The following is an 11,347-nucleotide window of genomic DNA, read 5'->3' as shown; positions in this document are numbered from 1 at the left end:
TGCTGTTCCTGCAACCTTCGGGTGGCATCGTTGTGGCACTGCAGGAGGCCCAGGATGGACATGTCGTCTGAGGAATGGGAGGGGGAGTTGAAATGGTTCGCGACTGGGAGGTGCAGTTGTTTGTTGCGAACCGAGCGTAGGTGTTCTGCAAAGCGGTCCCCGAGTCTCCGCTTGGTTTCCCCGATGTAGAGGAAGCCACACCGGGTACAGCGGATGCAGTATACCACATTGGCAGATGTGCAGGTGAACATCTGCTTGATGTGGAAAGTCTTCTTGGGGCCTGGGATGGGGGTGAGGGAGGAGGTATGGGGGCAGGTGTAGCACTTCCTGCGGTTGCAGGGAAAAGTGCCGGGTGTGGTGGAGCGGACGAGGGAGTCACAGAGAGCGTTGTCCCTCCGGAAAGCAGATAAGGGTGGGGAGGGAAGGATGTCTTTGGTGGGGTTGGATTGCAGATGGCGGAAGTGTCGGAGGATGATGCGTTGGATCCGGAGGTTGGTGGGGTGGTACGTGAGGACGAGGGGGATTCTTTTTTGGTTCTTATTGCGTGGACGGGGTGTGAGGGATGAGGTGCGGGAGATGTGGGAGACACGGTTGAGGGCGTTCTCAACCACCGAGGGGGGGAAGTTACGGTCCTTGAAAAACGAGGACAACTGAGATGTACGGGAGTGGAATGCCTCATCCTGGGAGCAGATGTGGCGGAGGCGAAGGAATTGGGAATAGGGGATAGCATTTTTGCAGGAAGGTGGGTGGGAGGAGGAGGAGTATTCTAGGTAGCTGTGGGAGTCGGTGGGCTTGAAATGAATATCGGTTTCTAGGTGGTTGCCCGCTATGGAGACAGAGGTCCAGGAAGGGGAGAGAGGTGTTAGAGATGGTCCAGGTAAACTTAAGGTTGGGGTGGAAGGTGTTAGTGAAGTGGATGAACTGTTCGAGCTCCTCGTGGGAGCATAAGGCGGCGCCGATACAGTCATCAATGTAACAGAGGAAGAGGTGGGCTTTAGGGCCGGTGTAGGTACGGAAGAGGGATTGTTCCATGTAACGTACAAAGAGGCAGGTGTAGCTTGGGCCCATGCGGGTACCCATGGGTACCCATGGCTACCCCCTTTGTCTGTAGGAAGTGGGAGGAATTGAAAGAGAAGTTGTTGAGTGTGAGGACGAGTTCGGCTAAGTGGATGAGGGTATCAGTGGAGGGGGACTGGTCGGGCCTCAAGGCCATCTGCATGGGGAATGCAGGTGTAGAGGGACTGGACATCCATGGTAAAGATGGGGTGTTGGGGACCGGGGAATTGGAAGTTCTGGAGGAGGTGGAGGGCATGGGTGGTGTCACGGACATAGGTAGGGAGTTCCTGGACCGGGGGGAGAAAATGGAGTCTAGATAGTTGGAGATCAGTTTGGTGGGGCAGGAGCAGGCGGAGACAATGGGTCGACCAGGGCATTCAGGTTTGTGGATTTTGGGAAGGAGATAGAAGCGGGCAGTGCGAGGTTGGAGGCCGTGGATGGGAGGTCACCTGAGGTGATGAGGTTGTGGATGGTTTGGTGCTCAGGGGTGGGGTCATGATCAAGGGGGCGGTAGGAGGAGGTGTCGGAGAGTTGGCGTCTGGCCTCGGCGATGTAGAGGTCAGTGCGCCATACTACAACTGCGCCTCCCTTGTCCGCGGGTTTTATGGTGAGGTTGGGATTGGAGCGGAGGGCTGCACGTTCTGCAGGGGAGAGGTTGGAATGGGTGAGAGGGGTGGAGAGGTTGAGGCGATTGATGTCTCGACGGCAGTTGGAGATGAAGAGGTCGAGGGAGGGTAGGAGGCCTTGGGGTGGTGTCCGGGAGAAGGGGTCAGTAGAGGGAGGGTTAGGTTCACGGTTAAAAAAGTAAGCGTGGAGGCGGAGGCGGCGGAAAAACTGCTCTATGTCCAAGCGACTAGTACTGGGGAATAAGCCTGGCTGGTTGGTCGATGTCTCAGTAAAGGGAGCAGCTGGGGAACAGTGATCACAATTCAGTAAACTTTAAGGTACTGATGGATAAAGATAAGTGTAGTTGTCAGGTGAAGGTGCTAAATTGTGGCAAGATGGTGGTGGGGGGAGAAAGGCTAATTACAAAAATATTAGGCAGGACCTGAAGAATGTAGATTGGAGGCAGATGTTTGAGGGTAAATCAACATCTGGTATGTGGGAGGCTTTCAAGTGTAATTTGCTGGGAACCTGGGACCGGTATGTTCCTGTAAGGATGTAGGATAAGTATGGCAAGTTTAAGGAACCTTGGATAAACGAGAGATATTGTGAGCCCAGTTGAAAAGGAAGCATTTGTCAAAGCTAGGAGACTGGGAACACACAAAGCAAGGGCAGAATGCATATATAAAGAGCAAGAGTGTTGGCCCACTCAAGGACAGGGAAGGGAATTTGTGGAGCCAGAGGAAATGGGTGAGGTATTAATGGAGTACTTTTGCATCAGTATTCACCCTAGAGAAGGGCTTGGTGGATAATAAGTCTGGGGAAGCAAGTGTAGATAGTTTGGGTCATGGTGAGATCAAAAGGGGGGTGGTGGGGTGTCTTCAAAAACATTAAAGGTAGACAAGTCCCCAGGGCCTGATGGGATATACCCCAGAATACTGAGAGTCAAGAGAGGAAATTCCTGGGGCCTTGAGAAATCTTTGTATCCTCACTGGCTACAGGGGAGGTCCATGAGGATTGGAGAATAGCTGATGTTGTTCATTTGTTTAAGAAAGGTGGCAAGAATAATCCAGCTAATTACAGGCCGGTGAGCGGCAGTGGTAGGGAAATTATTGGAGAGGATTCTCTGAGACAGGATTTACTCCCACTTGGAAATAAGTGGACATGTTAGCGGGAGGCAACATGGTTTTGTGAAAGGAGGTAGTGTCTTACTAACTTGTTTGAGCCTTTTGAGGAAGTGACGAAGATGATCGATGGGGGTAGGGCAGTGAATGTTGTCTACATGGACTTCACTGAGGCCTTTGACAAGGTCCCTCTTGAAAGGCTGATACAGAAGGTAAAGTTACACAGGATCAGAACTGAGCTTGCAAGATGGATAAAAAACTGGCTTGGTCATAGAAGACAGAGGGTGGCAGTGTAAGGGTCTGTTTCTGAATGAGGGGCTGTGACTAGTGGCATTCCTCAGGGATCAGTGCTGCGGCCTTTGCTATTTGTAATACATATTTGGATTTGGAGGAAAATGTAACTGGTCTGATTAGTAAGTTTATGGATGACACAAAGGTTGGTGGAATTGTGGATAGCAATGTGGACCATCAGAGGATATAGATCGGTTGGTGACTTGGGCAGAGAGATGGCAAATGGAGTTTAATCTGGAAAAATATACAGTAAATGGCGGGATCTGGGTGTACAGGTACACAGGTGGAGAAGGTAGTCAACAAGGCATACGGCATGCTTGCCTGCGTCGGCCGGGGCATTGAGTTTAAAAAGTGGCAGGTAATGTTGTAGGTTTATAGAACCTTAGTTAGGCTGTATTTGGAATATTGTGTTCAATTCTAGTTACCATACTACCAGAAAGATGTGGTGGCTTTGGAGAGGTTGTTCTCACTGGAATGATGGGCAACCTGATAGAGGTCTACAAAGATTATGAAGGGGATGGGTGCCTGGAACTCTGCCGGGGGAGGCAGTGGAAACTGATACGATAGTGACTTTTAAAAGGATGTCTTGACAAATACATGAAAATAGGAATAGAGGGATACGGTCCCCAGAAGGTAGAGGGTTTTAGTTGTGAGGGGCAGCATGTCTGCAGGCTTGAAGGGCCTGTTCCTGTGCTGTAATTCTCAACTCCAGATAAGTGCTCCTGTCCTGCTTTGCACAATTCCAGGTTGCTGCAGTGCGTTGGGAGTAGTCTTGTGGTCATCATTGATATACGCTAGGGTGACTAGTAGGTCTGCCAACTGAACAGATAAAGAGAAATTTAGTCACTAGAAAGGAGTGGCGATGCGGTGGAAAATAATCAGAACTTTAAGCAATTACAATTAGGAATCATTATTCAAGATTCTTTGCAAACATGTTTGCACGAAATATCTTTCTACATCTACCTTGCTATAATTTGCACCTGTTTAAATATCTCAATGGTCTCGATGCTTTGTTTTTCTGATTATATCGTGTGAAGTGGTTTACCACATTAATGGCACTTGTATAAACACAAGTTCAACTTTGTGAAAAGTTCATTTGAAACTAATCTTTTATTTTGAGATCTAAGAGTTTGTATTAACGTACTAAAAGGGAAAAGAATGTGTTTCCCTGTCTAACTATGGCAGCGTTCTATGGATTGTTCTTAATGGCTTGCTGAATTTATCATCCAGATTGATCAGGAGCTGGCCACTGGTGAATACTTCCTCAGAGAGAAAGACAAGAAGAAGAAGAAATTACATGAAACAAAGGTATGAATTTTGAATATTTGTTACAGATAGAAAAAATAAATCACTTACTAGACTCTGAGGATGTGGGTTCAAGTCCCAAATACTTCTCGAGCAGTATATGAGGTAATGTTGGAAATGTTACTTTTTGGATGAATGGCCAAGGCCACATTTGTTCTTTGGATAGAGATGAAACACCTCACGACATGGGAGAAGTGCATGGTGACTATCCTCTATCAAATACCCTCAATGCTTAGCCATTAGCAATGTCATAAGTAGTTTTCTGTATTCAGATTTGCTGTTGCACTTTCTACAAGTGATTAAACTTCCATTGGATGGCCACTCAGCTCCTGACCTTGTTACAGCCTTGGTTCAAACATAGACAAAAAGAGCTGAATTCCAGAGATGAGGCATCAGGGGGCAAACTCTCTGCTGATGAGTCATACCTGACATATAGGAAGATGGTCATGGTTGTTGGAGGTCAGTCATCTCAGCCCCAGGACATCTCTGCAGGAGTTCCTCAGGGTAGCGTCCTGGGCCCAACCATCTTCAGCTGCTTCATGAATGACCTTCCCTCCATCACAAGGTCAGAACTGGGGATGTTCGTTGATAATTACACAGTGATGAGCACCATTTATGACTCCTCAGTTACTAAACCAGTCTAGGGCTGACAAGTGGCAAGTGATATTGATGCCACACAAATGGCAGGCTATGACTATCACCCATAAGAGACAATCTAACTACCGCCTCTTGACATTCAATGGTGTTACCATCACCCCCACTGTCAGCATCTGGGGGTTATCATCGACCAGAAACTCAGGTGAACTCAACACAAACACTGGCTACAAAAACAGGTCAGAGGCTAGGAATACTACAGCAAATAACTCACCTCCTGACTCCCCAGAGTCTGACCAACATCTACAAGGCACAAGTCAGGAGCGTGATGGAGTACTCCCCACTTGCCCTGCTGGGTGCAGCTCCAACAATAGTCAAAAAGGTTGACACATCCAGGAGAAAGGAGCCTGCTTGATTGGCACCAGGTCCACTCCCTCCACCACCGATGCTCAGTAGCAGCAGTGTGCACCATCTACAAGATGCACTACAGAAATTCACCAAAGATCCTTAGGCAGAACGTTCCAAACCTATGACCACTTCCATCTAGGACAAGGGCAGCTGATATATGGGAACGCCACTCACCACTGCCGCTGGGTCAGAATCCTGCAGTTCCCTCCCTAAGGGCATTACGGGTCAATCCATGGACATGGACTGCAGCGCTTCAAGAAGCTAGTTCCCCACCACCTTCAAGGACAACTATGGACAGGCAATAATTGTTTGCCAGCCAGCAATGCTCACATCCCACAAGAGTTTTTAAAAAATGCTATACAAATGCAAGTCTTTTACAAAATGTGCTGGAAAAGCTTTTACACTGGATGGTTGTTCTTAATTGTTTTGTATAAATTTGTCCAGGTAAAAGAAGCAGAGGCAGCAGCCAGGCAAAAGGAAGAAAGAAATAAAGCTTTTATTCCTCCTAAAGAAAAACCTGCTGTTAAAGTGAAAAAAGGTAACTGGCTTCCATTCTGTTTTATGCAGTCACAGAAATTAATCAAGTTTATACCTCAATGATAATTTATGGTTCTCTGTACAATCATTTGTGCTAAGAACAGCAGGATGGCGTAGCTAAATACATAGTGACATGCCATGGGTAAAACCTAAAGTTCACTGGTTTTCCAAATGATGCGCCAAGCAATATGCCAAGCTTTCAACAAGTTGATGGGTTAGCACCTTATTGTATTCCATCTCAATGTCATGTAGTGCAATAATACTGCAGTAATACTCTGGGCCAGGAGGCCACCATCTGTGTCATGACACAGCTGAACGGGTTGATTACCTACAATGCATTTAAGATTTTCTAGGAAAAACAATTTAGTATATTGGTGTTCATGCATGGTTTAAGTTTTGATGCAGATAGGACCAGAAAGGAAAGCTTGTACAACCAGATTTGTATGTTTTTGCTAAAAAGAAAAATTTCATTTTGTTCTAGCTGCAGAAGCAAAAGTTAACATTGAAGCTCTTAAAGAAAAAGTGAGAGCTGCCAAGAAAAAGAAGCTAGGAGCCCCAGCAGTGGAGGAAATTGCTCAGAAAATAGTTCAAAAGAAGAAGAAATAAATTGACTTTTCCAGTTCTCCTATGCTTTGGACAAACTGTTGGAATAATTAATTCAGACGATGTCACTGTTATTCAGGCAGGGCTTCAACGTTTCATCATTTTAATTGTTACATGCAAGTGGCCAAGAAAAATAAATTGTTCATTCTCTCTGACCGATGCTGAAGGAACAAGCTCATGGTCCCGTTCATGATTTCCTCACCTAATTCAGTAGGACTGTTAGATATTTGTCTGTGCAAGGCTCCTGACAGGGTTTCTGAAATGACAATATAGGTGAAGAAGAATCCATATCAATCCCTGTGTTACAACTGATTTTAACAAATAGTAAAATCTTGAAGGCAAGTGCAATCAATGTGTTACAAGATTGCTTGGATTCTGCCCTTAGAGCTTCATTATTTCCACAGATAAGCAAGATGAAAATATTCTCCATAATTCATCATTGGTGTCAGAAACAAAACGTCTAGCTTGCAAAGCTGTGAAAATTTGGTTTAGGATTGAATGAATGGTGTACACAAATGTTCAGAGATATTTCTATTTTGTACTAGAGGTTTACGTTGTATAATACCATAACTTTGTTTTTATACGTCATTGTTCATTAAATTTGTTTACCTGTGTCTTAATTTTCAAAAATGGCATGCTATTTTAGAATCAAAGTTGGCAGCACAAAGGTCAAAACACAAGTCACCAATCTAATTCCACTTTCCAGCATCTGCTCTGTAGTCTTGCAGTACAATCAGTAAGAAATAGAAAACAAATTTATAATTTCTCCTTTAAATTCATGCCATCAGTTACTGACCTCTAAGGTAAGTAGGCCCTCCTAACCCTGTATATAATTACATTTTCCCCAGAGTTCCATGGAGAGCATTCACCATATATCCAGTTTTTCCAATCCTGGCAACATCCTCAAATTCCTTTTCTAGTACACTTACATCTTTTCTGTAATTAGACAACGAGAACAACTTCATTAATGGGAGTGTTGACACAGCAAATAGCAACACTTTAAATCCAGATTCCTGAAAACAAAGTACACATACGGAGGAGGGGGGGGCCTATAGCCCTGTTTCTCTGCAGCCACAGGACACATCTACAAAGGTGAAGAAAATTCAATAGCCCTGAGCAAAGTCCTTCCAAAACCACGACCCATGCTGTGGGAGTAATATCTGGGATTTCCTTCCCTGGAACAATTCTGCTGGTAACTTCTAGGAAAAAATATGCAATTCAAACAAATACATTATGCAATATTTTATTTTCACGTGAAACATACAATTGAGGGCAATGGATAATAGAAACATCAATTCTGTAATAAATGTTGATTTTGACATTGCATTCAAAGAAGCTTGGCCACTAAACTGGAGACAAAAAACAATACTTCCAAAGGTATTTTGGGTAGTTGTTATGAGGCACACACTGTACCTGTTCCAATGTTTGCCCATAATGTACCTTCACAGAATGCAATGAGCGAACAAGCTAGTTTTACTTTAAGACAGGAATGGAAAGAAAATTCACACAGCCACTAAAATGAGTCTTCATGTTCTTGGAGGCTGATGCAAGAATCTTGAGTTCTTTTCAACACACTTTGGAGCCCAACAAAATCTTGCAAAAAAGGTTACTGCTTTCAAATAAATGTTATCAATGGAAATATACTAAATACATAGATATGCCACAAACATTGCACAAGAAACCCTCAACATTAATGTATATGGCAGAATAATGGCATCATTAACAGTGAAATAAATAAAAAATATAAAGCACATTGAACATCAGGTTTGATGCCGGGTTACAGTTTTCAGATTCAGAAACAAGTGGTTGTGATGTTGTTTTGAAAATCTTGCTTCAGAGACTCCCTGACTGCCAGTAGATTACCCTCAAAATTGAAGTTTTCTTTTCAATGATACCAACGTAATTTGTCTTATGTTTGAAGAGTGTAGAAAAATACATATAGTGTTCAGAGACTTGAGCAAACAGGAAGCTGTAGCTTTCAAAGATTAGTTTTCTTCCTGATGTTTAAATAAGGAGACTATTTAAATTTTAAAGTCATATGGACATAATTTTTGGCTAAAATATATATTTGTGGAACAAAATTACATATTACTATTGATGCATTATGCAATACGGAACAATTACAAAATGCTGCATAGAAAAGGTTCATGTTTCTGTAAAAAGCATTTGCTCAGGATTCCATATTTAAGTTGACTGCATTTCCAATGCAGAAATATTAAGTAATTTATAGCACTGATGTATAGAAATAGGTTAGCAAGAATCTCAGTCCACTCTTGACAGGATGGATGTTGATAATCGATTTTAAACTGATACTGAGCTAGACTTGATATTAAGATTATAGATCATAGAATCCAACAGTGTGGAAGCAGGCCATTCAGCTCATCGAGTTTACACCAAACCGCTGAACAGCATCCAACCCTAGACACTACAGGCAATTTAGCATAGCCAATCCACCTAACCTGCACATCTTTGGACTGTGGGAGGAAACCCACGCAGACTCAGGAGAACGTGCAAACTCCACACAGATAGTTAGTTGCCCGAGGCTGGAATTGAACTCAGATCCCTGGTGCTGAGGCAGCAGTGCTAACCACTGAGCCACTGTGCTGTGTAATTTCCACACAACTCAACCATCCAAGTGGATTGCAAGATACTGATGTATACATGATGAAGGATAATTAAATTGCTTAAGTCAGTTAAACAGTGTCCACACTGATCAGCAACATGATCGCCAGTTACCCTTCTGGTTAAGAAATAGAAATAGTTCTCACAATGTGGTATGTACCATTTAAAATATCCAGACACTTAAAATGAATATGGTTCCACCCCAACAGTCCAATTCTGTTAAGACTTGCTAAATTATAATTGCAGTTCAGATTACAAAACAGGAATTACAGTACTTCAAACCTCACATTTTGAAAAATACTTGATAAATTCTGTGCGGATTCTAGGCCAGTAACCAGCTGGTATGCAATCCTTACATCAACATAAATCACTGCACTTGTCAGTAATCTCAGTATAAGTTGCTTGTTATAAAACATGCCCTTTTACCTGCCATTAAGAAAGACATTACAAGAAGTACAAAATTTGTATTGTGGCAGGACAAGGCAAAATCAATGTAAAATAAGTGATATTAATAAAATGGCAGTATTTTTGGTTATTTAAGGCATTCTGGAAATATTGCTTCATTCTCATAATTAATAAGAGTTTTTTGGCTGCTGAACCCAATTTATTGGGTTTGGAAGTCAGACCAGACTGCAGGAGTGAGTTTGGTAATCAGGCCAGCAGAAACACTAGCACTTTAAGCTCTTCACATATCTTATTAAAAGTTCCCCAATATCTTGATGAAAAAAAATCATACAAGAGTTGGCATTTAATTTTGTACTGAACCACTGTACAATGGAATCTACAAAAATAAATTACTCGCATCTACGGTCTGATTAAACAAGATGAATTTTAAATTCAAAACGTGTGGCATTTACTTTTCTCAAAAAGGACTGCAGTCCAATGGTTCTGACAATGATTGGATTTTTCTGCAAAAGTACAGGTACAAGATCTTTCCAAACAGGAGAAATAATTCAATGTACACTGTTATGTATTTGCATAATGTGACATGGAACCAAGGTATTAGTAGTGCAGGAATTTAAAATTTTGTAGTGTTGGTCCAAAAAACTCCCATAAAAAGCTATGTCCATATTCAAGACGTCGAGTTGTGATTCACAATTACACATTTGAGTCTTCATCCGTCATGCTGGTGCACGGGGAGCCAGCACTCAAATCTTTAAACAGCTCATCCTCTTTTAGCATGTGCTACAAAGAAAAAGAAAAGATACTGAGGCACAAGGTAAGTAGGCAAAAACAAAGTTTAAAAAAATACTTTGAAAATATTGGTACAAAATCTCTTGTTATACATATCACGGGCACATTTCTCATTTTAAGATTATTGCTTTTCAGTGCCACACTTACTGTTAGGTTATTGATTCCCTCAGAGAATGCTCCAATTTGCCTCACTGTTCCTTCAGAATCATCCATCTAAAAATAAGTAGCACACTGTTATCCTCTTGGAAGAGCATTCCTTAATAAAACACCACCACAGACATAGTCAATTATAATCCAATCCACCAGCAGTTCCTCTAGTCCTATTGGCACCTCTTTCCCAGTCATTCTCAAAATGCTTTTGTAACTCATCTTAGACAATGGACATGAAGAGGGCTATGTCTGTAAACTGCCTGGGCCTCTTTCAGCACATAAACAAAGGCTTGGGAAAAATACTAAGGCACCATTAACAGCTGAAAGCACTTGAGCAAAGAGATTCCCAATTCCTCAGGGACTAGCTCTACCAGCAGCCTAGAAGTAGCAGCTTTCCTGACGTACACATCAACAGTTAAATGAAATTTATGCTCTTAGCAAAGTCTGAAAATGATTTCTACTGAAAATCTTCATTCAAAGGATTAATCATTAGTCTGTACAGAGTCACCTTTACCTGCTCTATCCTGTCCAAGTCTTCGTCGTTATATACTCGTAGTTCTATCCCTCGTCCTTGTTTATTTCCTTGTCTGAAGCCAGTTCCTGCAGGAAGCCCCAATTCCATCGGACATACGTATTCTTCTTCATCCTGTTTTCGTTTCCTCAAACTTCCAAAATTACTGAATGCCAGCTTTCTTGGCTGTAGGAGAAGAGTCTACAATTATCACCATCCAGAGTGATGGATAACTACAAACCAATTTATACCCTTTATTTATATAGAATCCACACGAGTAAATAGCATGGTAAAGGCAGCATACGGCATGCTTGCCTTAATTGGTCGGGAATTGAGTACAAGACTTAGG

At 42.7% G+C, this 11,347-nt stretch overlaps 2 protein-coding genes across 10 annotated transcripts in view; one reads left to right on the top strand and one right to left on the bottom strand.

Annotated features, from left to right (window-relative positions):
• krr1 (KRR1 small subunit processome component homolog) overlaps nt 1–7,151 on the top strand; it is a 20,409-nt gene extending 13,258 nt beyond the window's left edge. Inside the window, exons 7-9 of the mRNA XM_048607445.1 lie at nt 4,305–4,382; nt 5,826–5,919; nt 6,400–7,151. Coding sequence (XP_048463402.1) covers nt 4,305–4,382; nt 5,826–5,919; nt 6,400–6,524 — 297 coding nt within the window. The 3' untranslated portion in view covers nt 6,525–7,151. The remainder of the gene's footprint in view (nt 1–4,304; nt 4,383–5,825; nt 5,920–6,399) is intronic.
• A 597-nt stretch (nt 7,152–7,748) lies between these two features.
• Nucleotides 7,749–11,347, bottom strand: part of ppfibp1b (PPFIA binding protein 1b) — a 149,541-nt gene continuing 145,942 nt past the window's right edge. For all 9 annotated transcript variants that reach the window (XM_048607437.1, XM_048607438.1, XM_048607435.1 and 6 more), the window contains 3 exons: nt 11,002–11,184; nt 10,485–10,550; nt 7,749–10,328 (listed from right to left, as the gene is read on the bottom strand). In XM_048607437.1, coding sequence (XP_048463394.1) covers nt 10,242–10,328; nt 10,485–10,550; nt 11,002–11,184 — 336 coding nt within the window. In that variant the 3' untranslated portion in view covers nt 7,749–10,241. The remainder of the gene's footprint in view (nt 10,329–10,484; nt 10,551–11,001; nt 11,185–11,347) is intronic.

The sequence above is a fragment of the Rhincodon typus genome, chromosome 18 (assembly GCF_021869965.1).
Source record: "Rhincodon typus isolate 14 chromosome 18, sRhiTyp1.1, whole genome shotgun sequence".
Classification (NCBI taxonomy): Eukaryota; Metazoa; Chordata; class Chondrichthyes; order Orectolobiformes; family Rhincodontidae; genus Rhincodon; species Rhincodon typus.
Note: the sequence above shows the minus strand (reverse complement) of the source record. Positions and strands in the feature narration are given on the sequence as shown.